The sequence below is a fragment of the Agelaius phoeniceus genome, chromosome 6 (assembly GCF_051311805.1).
Source record: "Agelaius phoeniceus isolate bAgePho1 chromosome 6, bAgePho1.hap1, whole genome shotgun sequence".
NCBI lineage: Eukaryota > Metazoa > Chordata > Aves > Passeriformes > Icteridae > Agelaius > Agelaius phoeniceus.
Window position 1 is genome coordinate 46,285,335 of NC_135270.1, and position 14,310 is coordinate 46,299,644.

The window sequence follows — 14,310 nt, forward strand, 5'->3', positions numbered from 1 at the left end:
TCAGATCAGTAAAAAACTGTGGATGAAAAGGTCACACAGACTGGAAAAAGGGAACCAAATCTCTGCATACAGTGGTTAAATATTATGGAGCTGCCTGGTATTCTCAAGGAAGTCAGTATGCCCCTATTTTAGAACTTTTCAATTTGTTCTCTTTCGTTTCTCCTTAGCATCTGAATCATCAAACGATAGTTTTGGTGTTACTCAACAGAGGGACATTTCAAGTGAAATTGTACCCACTTTCTTAAAGCAGAATTGTATTGTTCCAAACAGAATTTAAGAAGAAATACAATAAATTATTCTGGTCACAGAGAGGGAAAAGAACCGTGCTCGTGTAACAACTTTCCACCAGTCTAATTGAATAGAATTATCTGTTAAAAGAATCACTCCCCTGAAAACTGCATCCAACCTCAGAGTCAGTTTATATAAAAATATGTAAATATGTAACCTGTCACCATGCATGAAATGCTCTTATCCTTTGTTAACTAGAACTATTCATGAAATAAATTCTGAAATAAACTATTCATGGAATAAATTCTGAAAATACTTAATTCTTTTTTCCACAAACTCCTAAAGTCATTGTAAAACATTTTTGAGCTCTTCTCAGGTGGATTCTTATTTGATTCTGTGATCAGTTTGTAGGGAAAGGCAGGTGAGGTCCTTCAGTCAACAAAAATCATACACATTTTGAACTTATAGAAGTAAACACAAATCAAACACAGCATTTTATTTCTGTGGATTGGATTCTCTGCAGAACATAATGTCTCCTAGATAAGGAGTGTATAATGTACTATGCTCATATAATTAGGCAATATTTTAAATGAAACTTTTATGAAGTTGTGGAAGGGGCTAACAGCAGGCTTGTTAGCTAAAGGAGTGAGAAGAAGCTGAGAAGTAAGAAGAAACTGATAAGGAGCTCTCTCTAAAGCTGGAACTAAAGAGACTGAGAGAAGAAAGATAGAAGAACTTTGCAGCTAGATGAAACATTTTTAGAAAGTTAATTAAGTCACTATAACTTCTCACCAATAGTATTATGTTGATTTATTGTAGCCAATAGTAAAGATAGAAGAAGCATAAACAATTAGAAAGTGTATAAAAATCAGCCATGTTCAAGAATAAAGTGTTGCCAACTGAAACCACTTGTAGTCTCTGCTTTATGTCGTGACCACCCCGACAGCGACATGAAGTCTCTAAAAGTATTCCTGTATCTACTGAGGTTGCTTCCCACCCTTTGTTCATCATCTTTTTTTCTCATGGGTAAGCTTAGATTAACAAGGAATTGGGGACAGAAAGAAAGAAAAAAAAAAGGAAGCGAAACCAAGAGATCTGTGAAGTGCTGCCTGTTTATCTACGAGCAGCTTCCTGTCTCTGTATCTGATCAAGCAGAAGCAGACACTTTTCTTAGAAGCAGATACGGGTCACACTGCCCATGGCATAACGGGAACCGCTCCGCAGGGACACGTGGCGGCCAAGGTGAGTGCTCAGGAGCCTGGGACAGGTTCCAACATTCTGGGACAAGTCTCAGCCTGGCTCTCCCTAATGGGATGCTGACATCAAACATCTGAAAAAAGGGACAGGAAAGGGCCTGGAAAAGGTTGCTGTGGGAGAAGGATTATTTCAATCCCAGCGCAACCAAAACATGAGACTGAGGCAAAAGGCATCAAAAGATTGAATTAGGAAAGACATGCCTAGGATTACGAAAGAAAACTTGATTCATTGTTTGTTATAATAGCATTGTCATAATCAAACTACTGTTGATTACAAAAGGGGGAAGAATGGAGAAGAATGTATTTGGGGGTGAATTTTCAACACTCTGAGCTGTCCCATCACTGCAAAATGTGCCTCAGGCCTCACAGAGGGTTTCAGTAAGTGTAATTAGTGTTCTCCAGTGTTTTCAGACACTGAATATGCAAAATGCTTAAAACTTAGCGGAAAAGGAAGTTCTGGTAAAAGTAGATTCTTTGAGTGCCATGTATCATGTATGTGAAAAATATTGTATGTCTTTCTGTATGCATAGAGGAAAACATGAGGCACTTAATGATAGAGCAAAATAATACTTGCCTGCATGGCCTACATTCTAAAAAATGTGGTGGTTTTTTTTTCCTATTTTCTCACATTTAGTGAATGTTTATTCTCAATGAAACAGTCTGTAAAGTATATCTTTAAAAGGCTGAGCTCTTTTAGACCTGTTTGAGTCTCTACAGAATCTCATGGAAACCTGTGGGTGAAATTTAATGTTGCATGAGGAAAATTGCTGTTCATTTTAAGCAAAAAAGGCCATGTTTCTGAAAGGCGTATTTCAGCTCGCCTAAACTGTGAAGTTTTTCAGAAATGAGATGTAAGATCTGCTCATTAGGTAAAAAGAATTAGCTGTGGAATATCCCCTGTACTTGAAGAACTCAACTTGGCAATAGAACTTATTTTGAGAACACAAAGCAATCTACTTTGTTAAAATTGCTTAAAGAGAAAAAAGAAAACAATTTATCTTTCCATCTTATGATTGATATACAGTATCACCAGTATAGCAGCTACTGCAGTAGCTCACACAGCATCGTTCCTTTCTTCCCTTACAAGGTTTTTTACAGATAGGAGTATGGAATGTCCTTTCGTATTTAAGCTTATGAAAGTTTAACTTTGTGCTTTGTAGCTTTCAAAATGTCATAAATGGAGAGACCACATAAAGCTCTCTGTGAACCTGAAGGAGATGCTGTAGAAATGTGTTGATACAAATACAATGTATAATGACTACTTTTCACTAAAAAATCTCACAGGGTTCCTTTACAGGCTTGTTTGCATACAGTACTTGAAGCATAACATTTGCTAGTCCATTTCTCTAGATTTTTTTGTCTTAGTGACTCTTCAGAAATCCTGTACAGTAGGTTTTCTATAGCAAAATGACAGGGTCATGAACTATGGTAATAATTGAATAACGTGTTTAAAAGAAAAAATTACTGTTAAGAATTTTTATATTTTTTTATTTGAAACATCACATACCAAAACAAGTCTGTAAAATAAGTCACAAGTATATGGAATTAGTCACAGTAGGTTTGGACCATGAAAGTCAAACCTTTAGACCATATCATTAAACCAAAATTCCTTGACAGTTAAAAAAAGTATATAATTGGGGAAAATAATCAAATGTTGTTTTTTAGGATAGCTGTAAGCCAATACCATCCTCCTAGGCAAAGCCAGCAGGTGTGCTCAGTAGCAGAGAGAAAACCTGGGAATGCTTCAGATCATGCATTCAGGTAAGAAAAAATCATCTTGCATTAAAAAGTCCTAATTATGAAAAAAGCAACTCAGCAAGAAAGTGTGATATGGACTACTTCCTCTGAAATAAGGCCCCAAGCAATGTGAGTGAAATGTTTTGTAATCAGGACAAAGTGGTGCTTTCTGCTTTTATATTTCTGTGCAAGAAACTGCTGCATGCCTTGTGGTAGGCTTCATTTGCTGGCTCTTTGACACATTTAAGTACAGGTCATCAATACGTGCCAGAATGACACACTTCTGGTTATTGCCATCATTGCAAGCATGTCCTCCTGGAAGTACCATCAATGTGTCATCAAAGTTCAACATGGATTACCTGGCAACGTTGCACAGCCTCCAGGGCTGTGTTCAAAGGAACTAAGGAACATACTGGTTAAGAAGAAAAGAAAGCAATGGGGTACAGTGACTTGTGATTATGAAGGACAGAAAAAACTTTCTGAGGTGAAAATTTTCATGTAGTCTCAACTCACTTCTTTGAATTTCATTTTTAGTGTCCCAGCCTGCCACTAGCCAATGACACTTTCAGATATTAGTTCCTTAAGGCAGATGGCAGAAGAGCAAAGCAAAGTCTTGCCCCAAAAAACATGTGGTTTATTCCGATAAGAGCAATATAAGAAGTGGTTTACCTTATCGTCAGTAAGATCAACAGAGTGAAATTCTTCAAAACAATGAGCTAAAATGAAAAAGCTGAAAAAATCCAAGTGGTATGAGGAAACTGGCATGTTGGTTTAAGAGTAGATACAAAAGAATCTGTTGTGGGTAATAAGAGAGAAGTTGGGAGCTTACAAATATCGTGAGTCTGTAATACAAGTTGACAAAAGAGAAAGAGTTTATGGGGGAGGGAGAAGGAATTCCAATTTCTCAGTCACGAGACCAGGAAACACTGCCTCATACACTTGCTGCATTACACACATGCTTCTGAAAGGGCATGTTTCCCTCTTAGACATGAAGAGACCTGTCACAGGAAAAGAGATGCTAAAGTGTAATTAGGAGAAGAGGTAGGTATTTTATCTTTGATTCATCTGGTCTGTCTGCATACATTTGATTTCTCTTTGGTGAGAAGTGGGTCACAAAACCCTGGGATCCAATTTCTAGAGCTAGATTTTTATTTTGTGATACTTACCTGTACTGATAAGCTTACAATGCCTTATTTACTGTGTGGTTTTATGAAACCAAGCTGAATACAGACATCTGATGCTTGTCTTAAATATAGACACTGCATTTTTTTAAATTAGTCATCATGTTGATGAGGTTCCTCAATGGACCAAATTGGCAAGTCCTTCTCAAGAAGTTTCTTTGGCTTTCAGGCTTGTGAATGAGTTTAGCTCTAGCTGATAATTTAGGCAACTTGATCAAATAAGGCAGTGGCAGGTAAAATTGAGTATGTGTTTTCTGGGTAGTTTTGTCATTGCTCCTTTTTTTAATGAATAATAACGAAAGAGGCTTTTTTGTGGACAAGAGCTCTGTATAATAACCTCTCAGCGCAGACAATAAACCTGGTTTGGGTTTTTCTGATAAACCCACAAACACATCCAACCTATAAATGGCTGATTTTTTCTTACCACATGGTAAAGTTTTGGCACACAAGATGTGTTGCATTGGAGTTCTTTCCCACATGACAACAGTTGTAGATGTGCTGTCTTGCAACCTACTCATTCTTCAGCCTCTTCTCCTCCTCTGCTGCAGGCTCAAAGCACAGGTCAGCTATCACAGCAGTCTCTCAAGCAGTTAGTATATTTGGCAGTATAGCTGGTCTGCAACCAATATTTTCCATTCTTGTATTTCCTGAACATAACAATTAGTTCTCTAGAGAAGGAAACTGCCAAGTGTCAGAGCTGTGATACTATCAGTGAGTACAAGCTGTCTCACAACTACCGTTGTACACCCTTTCTTACCCTTTCTTCACCCTTTCTAAAGGTCAGCTCTTCTACGTGTTCCTAAGGCTCACACACACAACGCCTCCAGTCCCACTGCTTTAGTCAGGGCTGCCATTTTAATGATATTTCATATTGAAGCTGTTGATAACCACAGTCCTGGAATTGACGGAGAAAAATTTAATTGCTAATGGCTGTATGAGCTCATGCATCACAGCTGCAATTTTTAGAAGGGAGAAGTGTTAATGATAAACTCTGCTCAGTCTCCACCTCATGTGTTCAAAGGGACACCCAGCAGATTGTCATGTGCATGCAGGAACCCAGTAGCCTGGCAGGTTTCACACGAGGGTTTTGGTACATGCAGTGAGTCTTGCTGGAACAGCACACTTGATGGCAAGTTTGTGTGGGATCACATACAAAGGAGGAGAGAGGAAGCAAGGATGAGGGAGGATGCAAACAAGACAAGAGTGATTTGCAATACAGAAAGATACTAGACACACATTTTCCCCTTCTGAGCAGATCCCAACATCCAGTGGTACCTGAATCCCTGTATTTCTATCCTTGTCTCTCCATTGCCTTAGGGGGAGGAGGTTGTTTGAAATAAGAAATCTGCCATATTCATATGCCCAAAGCTATGATTACCATAATGATAGAAAGCGCACATCTGTTATTTTATTTGTGGTTCACTTTCTGGTCTCCTTTAACTCTCCCAGCATTGCAGGACAGCACCCCACTCCTAGAAGAAGCATCTTAACTACTCATCCTACTTCTGCTGTGGAAGCTTCCAAGTGACTTTGGCAACCTTAGATTTTGGGTTCCTCTTCCTATGCATTCCTAACTCCAGGGGTACTAACATCCTCTGATCTCATAAAAATAGTTTCTTTCTTCTAGGAAAAAAAACAAAACAAAACGAAAAACACACACCAAGAATCCCATAAAAACAACAGAAATGTAATAGCTGACATTTTTCCTTTTTGGTAGCAGATGGCTGGAATCTTGTCAATCAGGTCCTGAAGAACTAACAGATGACAACCCATCAGACCACAACAGGGGGTTTTATTGCACCCAGGCTGGAATTATCTCAAGGGTGCCACCAGGGTGGACAATGAACAACAGCACTGCATGCCATGATGATCACACCCTGGATAAGTATTTGTTTCCATTTGTGTACAGCATTGTGATGATGATCAGTATTCCCATCAACTGCATATCCCTCTATGCATCTTGCGTTCAGGTGAGGAAAAAGAATGAGTTAGCAGTCTACATCTTTAGCCTGTCCCTGGCTGACCTTTTGTACGCCTTGATTCTGCCTCTGTGGATTGATTATGCCTGGCATGGAGATGACTGGAGGCTCTCTGCCTTGCTCTGTCAGATTTTTGCCTTCCTTACGTATATGAATTTCTACACCAGCACTGCATTCCTTGCTTGCATCTCTCTTGACAGGTACCTGGCATTAGTTCACCCCTTGAAGCTCCAGTACTTGCGCACAAGAAGATTTTCATTGATTGTCAGCATAATTGTTTGGCTTCTGGAAAGCATCTTTAATTCAGTCATATTGGTGAAAAAAGAAGTATTCAATGATCCTTGCAATTTCACTAATCATACATTATGCTATGATAACTACCCCCTGAAAGGGTGGCAGGCGAACATAAATTTATTCCGGATATGCTCAGGATACTTGGTCCCTTTGATAATCATTCTGTTTTGCTACCATAAAATCTACCAAGTAGTGAGGTGCAACCAAGCCACAGTAGATGAAGAAAAGAAAAAAGTGAAAAAACTTATTGTGAACATCACAGTTAGTTTCATTGTTTGCTTCACTCCTTATCATGTTGTACTGCTTATCCGCAGCATCAAAGAACCTTCCACCTCTGACCCACATATTTTGTTGCTGCTGTATAAGGTTTACAGAATCACACAGGCCTTAACAAGTTTGAATTGCATCGCAGATCCCATTCTGTACTGCTTTGTGAGTGAAACTGCACGGACAGAGATAGTGAATTTGCTCAGGTATTGCTTGTGCCTACGAAAGCACGGGGAAGACCAAGTGAAAGGACATGCTCTGTACAGTTCTGCTACAAAAAACACTGCACTGGTCACCTACAGAAGTTCCTGTGAAACACAGACTGTCAAAATTTCCTAATGAGCACATGCAAATGTAAACTGGATAACCTAAAAGGTAAAGAAAGAAAAATTGTTCTCTAAGGAACTTGTGTAGCTAGGAAATGCCCCAAAAGTCAGAGATACCAGTCTAAGCAAAACCAGTAGCTGGAGCCAATAAGAACTTACTATAGGGTCAATGAAATCAATGGACTATCAACACCTATCTTGAAATCACATGTGGTATATAAATCAGTGACAACAGACAAATGCACAGTCAAGAAGGATGGCTGTGACATGCTGACAGAATTACTGAGGATCTCCCACAGAACTGTCTCCTGTGGCAGCTTGCTAGCCAGCCTGCTGCAATTCTAAGCTGGGGGAAGGCTGAAGTCCTCTCTGTCCTGAATAGCAAAGGACCAGACAGAGGAAGTGTGGTAAATTTCATGTTGTTATTTATGCTGCTATGAAGGTTCTTGTGTTTCTTTAAAGACCCCAATTCTCCTTTAGCATACCCCTGAGATCAAATACTTCTTAAAATTGTTTACCCTGCTGTATACAGACATTTACCTGCACTGAAGCTTTTGTTTTTCTTGAAAAATATATGTCCTAATATATAGCTGTATGTCATGCAGTTTTATTACAATACCAGTATTGGGTTTCAGATAGTTGAAGATTCATTAATTCAAGTGCCTATAAGGAAGTGAATTCTAGCCACCAGTGTTTTAACTTGGATGAAATGTTTCCTGATACATGCAGGGGAGGAAGAGAAGGATAGAAAGGTGAGGTTTCACATTTCAGCAATGTAAAGGGACAACCTTCAGAGTTGCTTAGTGTGACTGAAATCTGGAGCGTGGTTCCGTTTTCAGACTCAATAGAATAAGGTTTTTATCCATTTACTTAACTACATATGGAGTCCTCAGCTAGAGGTTCCAGGGCTCTCAGTCTGGAAGTTTTAAAAAAATGAAATGAGCCAGCCAGCAATACTGGCAAACCAGCAAAGAGCATGAATGTACCAACAAGCAGTAAGAATGGAAGCAAAAGAACCCATACTCTTAAAAAGTTGGTGTTAGCACGAATCAGAAGTGCAGCTGTTAATTCAGGGACATGTTCATGTGCAGGCAGAAACAGCTGCCTGGCTCCCTGGTTCCTTGTCCCATCCAGACACCTGACCCTCTGAAAAGAGTTAAAACATTACATTTTTTTTCTCTTCTCACAACCTTTTTACGTGTTCTCAATTCCCAGGAAAAATATTTGGTTATGGTGTTTTTTTTATTTCATAGGGAAAAAATTTTATTTCCATCAAAAAAAAAAAAAAAGAATTGCCCTCTAACAAATTTGTGTGGTGGAAAAATTTTGACCAGCATTTTTCAGACCTTTTAGGTCTGATATTATGTGTGGAGGATGTGTATAAAGTGGTCACAAGCAATAAGATATTTCTATATTTCTTATGAGAGTGTGCATCTGTGTTTAAATAAAAAATTTCTCCATTGTAAAGAGCATTTCCATTGTTTTCATGAGTTGCTGTGTGTGTCTATACTTTCTGGTAATTTCACATTCTGAAATGGGACCTTGCCAGGCTGTGCAAGCTGGGCTTGTTCAGCCTGGAGAAGAGAAGACTTTGGGGTACCTAATGACAGCTTTGCAATCCTGCAAAGAGGATATTGAGAAGATGGAGCCAAGCTCTTCACAAGAGCTCATAGCAGGAGTGGTGTGTTTTCAGCCTGGCTGGAAATTAGGGACTACACAGCCACTCGCTCAGCCCCCTTCTGTCCCCCACGGGCAGCTGGAATGGAACGGAGAATCAAAGTAAAACTTGAGGATTTAGATAAGAGCAGTTTTATAATCAAAAATAAATTTAAAATGTAGAATAATGGTCAATTATAATAATAATGATAATAATGAGGGGAAAAACAAAGGATGCACAACACAATTGCTCACCACCCACTGACCAGTGCCAGACCCCACTCCCTGAACCCAGATCAGCCACCCTTCTGAGTAACTTCCCCCAGGTTATCTACTGGGCAGGACATCCTATTGTGTGGAATATCCCTTTGGCCAGTTCAGGTCACCTGTTCCAGCTATGTCCCCTCCCAGTTTCTTTTGCAGCCCTCCTGACTGGCAGAGCATGAGACAAGAAAAAAGTCCTTTACTTAGGATAAACACTTAACAAAACCAAAACACATCAGTGTGTCATCAACACCATTCTCATTCTGAATTCAAAACACAGCAATGTAACAGCTATTGAAAGGAACTTAACTCTACCTGAGCTGAAAACAGGACAAAGAGGGACAAGAAATCATGTGTAAAACTTGAAGCAAGAAGGGTCAGAATTGATATAAGGAAGAGTTTCTGAGCTATGAAGAACTGATAAACTGTGGAGCAGGTTGCACCATGTTCTGTGTGCTCCATCCTCAGTGGTTTCCAATACCCAGCTCAACAAAGCTTGAGCAACATCTGACCTTGTAGGTGACCTTCCCTTTAGCAGAAGGTTGCACTTGAGATTCCCTGAGGTCCCTTTGAATCACAATTGTCCTGTAATCCTGTGGGTAGTCACTATTCTGGCTGTTGCTTTCCTCTCTGGAAAGTTACATTCCCTTCTTTTTTGTTTCCATTTACTGAATTCTGTTTTGATGTGGGTTTGTGTTTCTGATTTGGGTTTTTTTTCTGTAGTTCCTTCTTATATATTATGAAGGAAGAATTATGCAAGCAGCAGTGCAAGTTACTTAATCATGAATTTTTTCCACTGCTGACCTATGCATTTTGCAACAGAATGTGAAATTTCACATGGCATTGAAATGAAAGCAGAACCAAACTTCTCTGTAACTTCATGGAAAAAAGAGCTCAGTGGTTCATTTTTAAATCTTTCACATACCATAAAGGTTGGAAGGTTAATTCTATTTGGGCTTTGAATTTAAAAAATTTAGGAATTAATTTAAAGAATAATGAAAACTGAAGCTAAGCAACAAAATTGAGTCAAAATAAACCTCTGTGTCAGGGAGTAGTGAGAGCTGGCAGCTCCACAAGGGGCAGTGAGCCAGGAGCTGAGGGGGACAGCCAGGCAGACTGGGCAGCATTGTCACCAACAAGCCACAGTCCCATGGCATCCAGCAAGGCAGAAAAGCAGGTGTGGCCAACTCTGATCACCAGACAAATCTCTGGTGACAAGGCAGGTCACAGGTCAAGCTGGGAAGCCAAGTCAGGAAGGCAAGGTTGGGATCAGCAAGGTACAAGGCTGGACATGGCAACGCCATGTCAGCATTGGCCTGTCCACAGGCATGTAATTCCTAATGTAGTAGGAGAAGAGACCACAGATCTGTTGGTAAAGTGACCCTGAGCCTCTGCAAAAAGTTTCATTTCCACAGAATTTCACCCTGAGATTTTATATTCTTTAATATTTCACCAATGCTCATGAAAGCCATAGCATGGACCAGCTTACATGGGTATCTGTGGATGTTTTTCACAGCATCATTTCCTGTGGTACCCGCTGGAGATTCAATTCAAGATAAAGGGAAACCATGACTGTGGCTGGCCCATAGGCTGGGCTTCAGGAAAAAGCTCAGATAAGTCCAGGGTCCTATCTCTTTATGATAATAAAATGTAGGCTTCTAATTTCTTAGATTGCTCAAAAATGCTTGTGGGTCAGACAGCAGCTCCTGGTGGTCCCCAAGCCCTGTGAGATGGCAGCTTGCCCCTGCCCAGGGGCACCAACTCCTCTGCCCCTGCAGGGTCCCCAGGGGGGCTGAGCCAAGGCAGCATCTGATAACTGATGCTCTAGCAGTGATAAGGGGAAAGAGCAAAACACATTGTGCATGTGTTTTTCATGAAGTTTTTTTCTTTCCTTGCTGCACCACGATGGCTGTGTTACACACAAATTGCTAGCCTGAGCTGACACAGGGAAATTTTGTCTGTTCAGCTGTAAATTAAAAGTAACTAAGCTATTTCGCCTAAATCCTTTAATACCTTAGAAAGAGATAAAGTATGCTCTGGACTGGGCCTTCACTAAAGATAAACACAAACCAAAGCAATAATAAATAAAATAAAATAAAATAAAATAAAATAAAATAAAATAAAATAAAATAAAATAAAATAAAATAAAATAAAATAAAATAAAATAAACCCAAGAAAAATGAGACAGAAAACATTGAGGAGAAGACTGCATCAGATGATATGTAAAAAGCCTGATCCAGGTGAATTATGAAGATCCTGCACAAGTGAGAGTCAGATTCTCATCTCTGCCAACCTAGAGGTATTGTCTTCAGTGTATCACTTACAGCCTGTATCCAGGCTCTGTACAGCAGAGTGTGTGTCCTATAGCATCTCTCACTGAGTATCAGAGCACACACATCATATCACTAATGTGTCATGGAAGTGCTAAAATAGAGGGAGGTGCAAAAAAAGTGGGAAAATAGGTCAATTCCTTTTTTGTTTTCTTTTCAAAATTAACTTTGAATATTTTGGTGATGGGAGCACAGACTCACAGCTTATTTAAATGGAGTGTGACAGAAATTGAAGAACTAAAAGATGATGTCTCAAGAGCAAAGGTAGCTGGTACTTTGGATTTTGTATTTTGAGAAATGTTATTGTTATAGCAACTGCTAAAGGTTCAATACAGAGATAGAAGATTCTTTTCTTTACTTTTGTTTAATTTTCCTGGTAGTGCAAGATCTGTTGCTGGATGAAAAACAGAGCTGAGGACAGAGTGGGTGAAAGCACTGTACTAGTGCCCAATCACATATAACCTTTGTGGGGTGCTGGTGGATGAGAGGCTGGACATGACCCTGCAGTGTGCACTCACAGCCCAGAAAACCAATCCTATCCTGCATCCAAAGCAGCGTGGGCAGCAGGACAAGGGAGGGGATTCTGCCCCTCTGCTCTGCTCTGCTGAGACCCCACCTGCAGGGCTGCATCCAGCTCTGAAGTCCCCAGCACAGCAAGGACGTGGACTTGTTGGAGTGAGTCCAGAGGAGGGTCTTAAAAATGATTAGAAGAATGGAGCAGCTTTCCTATGAAGAAAGGCTGAGAGATTTGGGTTTGTTCAGCCTGGTGAAGAGAAGGCTTCAGGATGACCTAATTGTGGCTTTCCAGTACCTGAAGGGGGCCTATGAGAAAAATGGAGAGGGACTTTCTACAAGGGCACGTAGAGATAGGACAAGGGGGAAAAGCTTCAAACAGAGAGAAAGTAGGTTTAGATTAGATACTGGGAAGAAACTCTTTACTGTGAGGGTGGTGAAGCACTAGAATACATTGCCCACAGAAGATGGGTGGAGGCCCCATCCCTGGAGGTGTTCAAGGCCAGGTTGAATGGGGCTTGGAGCAACCTGGTGTGGTGGAAACCTTCCCTGCCCATGGCAGGGGATTTGGAACCAAGTGATCCTTCAGGTGCTTACCTGTGGTGGGATAGAATATAAGAAAATAAAGATAGTGTAGAAAGTAATCTTACCCCTAAGGAGTTGCAGCTGGGCCAATTATCAAAGATTAGGAACAGGCCTGACTTTAACAGGCCACAGCTGTAAGCAATGAGAAGAAGAGCGCTATAAAAGAGTTGGGTGGGTTGTTAGGAAGGGAGCTGGAGTCAGTTGGCCACTTTGTGAAGAAGAGAGAGTCAGTGCTCTGAAGAGATGCCCACAAGAAAACATCAAGAAGTTATGTGACTTTTACGGTAAGGAGACAGCAGTATGGAACCCCTGTAATAAGATGGCAACATTTCCAGCCCTGGTCACTCTATAACTCTGTGATGATTCTTCAGATCATTTAGATATGGCACATTGCCTTTCAAATGACTTACTGAAGTTCACTTGTTTAACATAAACAATGACTTGCACAAGCTTTTCACAAGAGATGGTCCTAATATCCATAAATTTGCTATATTTCATACCTGCTGCAGCTTTATTTTGATTTCTTGTAGAATCTTGGTCTTATCTGCCATTTCCCCATGTTTAAAAAAAAAAATCTTCCTTCCTTTTAACAAGGGAACAAAGTAATGGCTGTTTTTCTGACCCCACATGAAGAACTACACCAGGAACAATCTTATTTCAAATCCCTAGCATTTTAGCACAGAGATTTTTTGCATCTCAATCCTACTCATATCTCAGGCATATATTGAACGTCTGGAGAAATTGTTACCACAGTTTCCTCCATCTAGTAGCTGTTGTCTTACCAGATGGCCCAACAAGTACTAAATCCAGAAAGCTACAGTCTAAAGGAGAGATCCATACACTGTGTTGTTTCACATACTTAATTATATGTGTGAGGAAAGTGCTGTTGATCCTGTAAATCAGGAATTCCTTAGGCTCACATCCTTAAATGAAATGAACTGGTGAGGCTGAGGCGAGTATCCTAATTTGAGGTACCTGGTCTGAACAGGTGGTCTGGCTTATGACAGTTCATCTTAGATATCATTTCACCACAGGAGACCCAAGGACTCTTAAACAAAAAGGTAGTCCTCAGTGGGCAAAAGGAATTCTTAACTCTGCCAAATACCTACCAAACAATTCCTGAGATTCATTGTGTGCTCAGAAAGAGACCATAAACACCTAGCTTCACTCTCTTTGCTTAGCCTCATGCAGTGCAACCTGACAAATAATTCTCGGTAAACTAAAGTTTCTGTTCCTTCTCAGAATGAGTTGCAGCAAAAAAAAAGCAGAAAAGGTCAAGCTGTTGAGGACTGCTGTATTCATGGTAACCCCATGCAAACTTGTGAGCCCTCCTTCCTGGCATGCAAAGAGCAAGCACATGTCACTGTCTGGCAGCTCAGTGTATGTGAACCTAATATAGGTTCTGTGGAGCACAACTAACCTAGGAAGAAGCTTCATCCTGAGACATTATACAGGGAAACAATGCTGCAGTCACATTTGTTACAGAGTTTGTGCCAGAAATGTGTGAAATACAGGATATAATTTCTTGGACATCTGCTCTGATGTGATCAGTGCCAGTCTTCCTTCCCTGTCTGACGGCTTTTAGCTCCCAATGCAGGGTCTAAACCCTGTTCATGCATGACTCAGACCTCATAACATAACAGAAAGATAAAGATACTACAATGTATTCTGAAGGGGGCTGTGTATTGCCTGTG

The 14,310-nt window shown here is 40.2% G+C and overlaps 1 protein-coding gene across 2 annotated transcripts; it reads left to right on the forward strand.

Annotated features, from left to right (window-relative positions):
• Positions 1-1,390: 1,390 nt before the first annotated feature.
• On the forward strand, positions 1,391-8,673 carry GPR65 (G protein-coupled receptor 65). 2 transcript variants are annotated; one of them, XM_054635099.2, is made up of 3 exons: positions 1,391-1,470; positions 3,150-3,245; positions 6,120-8,673. In XM_054635099.2, the coding sequence occupies exon 3, from the start codon at positions 6,244-6,246 to the stop codon at positions 7,279-7,281; it is 1,038 nt and encodes a 345-aa protein (XP_054491074.2). In that variant the 5' UTR covers positions 1,391-1,470; positions 3,150-3,245; positions 6,120-6,243; the 3' UTR covers positions 7,282-8,673. The 2 variants fall into 2 exon arrangements, with proteins under 2 accessions (XP_054491074.2, XP_054491075.2); XM_054635100.2 differs by having other exon boundaries at positions 6,123-8,673.
• The last annotated feature ends 5,637 nt before the right edge of the window (positions 8,674-14,310 follow it).

What these genes read in the sequence shown, in the direction of transcription:
- GPR65 (XM_054635099.2), top strand. Translation starts at nt 6,244, where the DNA reads ATGAACAACAGCACTGCATGCCATGATGATCACACCCTGGATAAGTAT.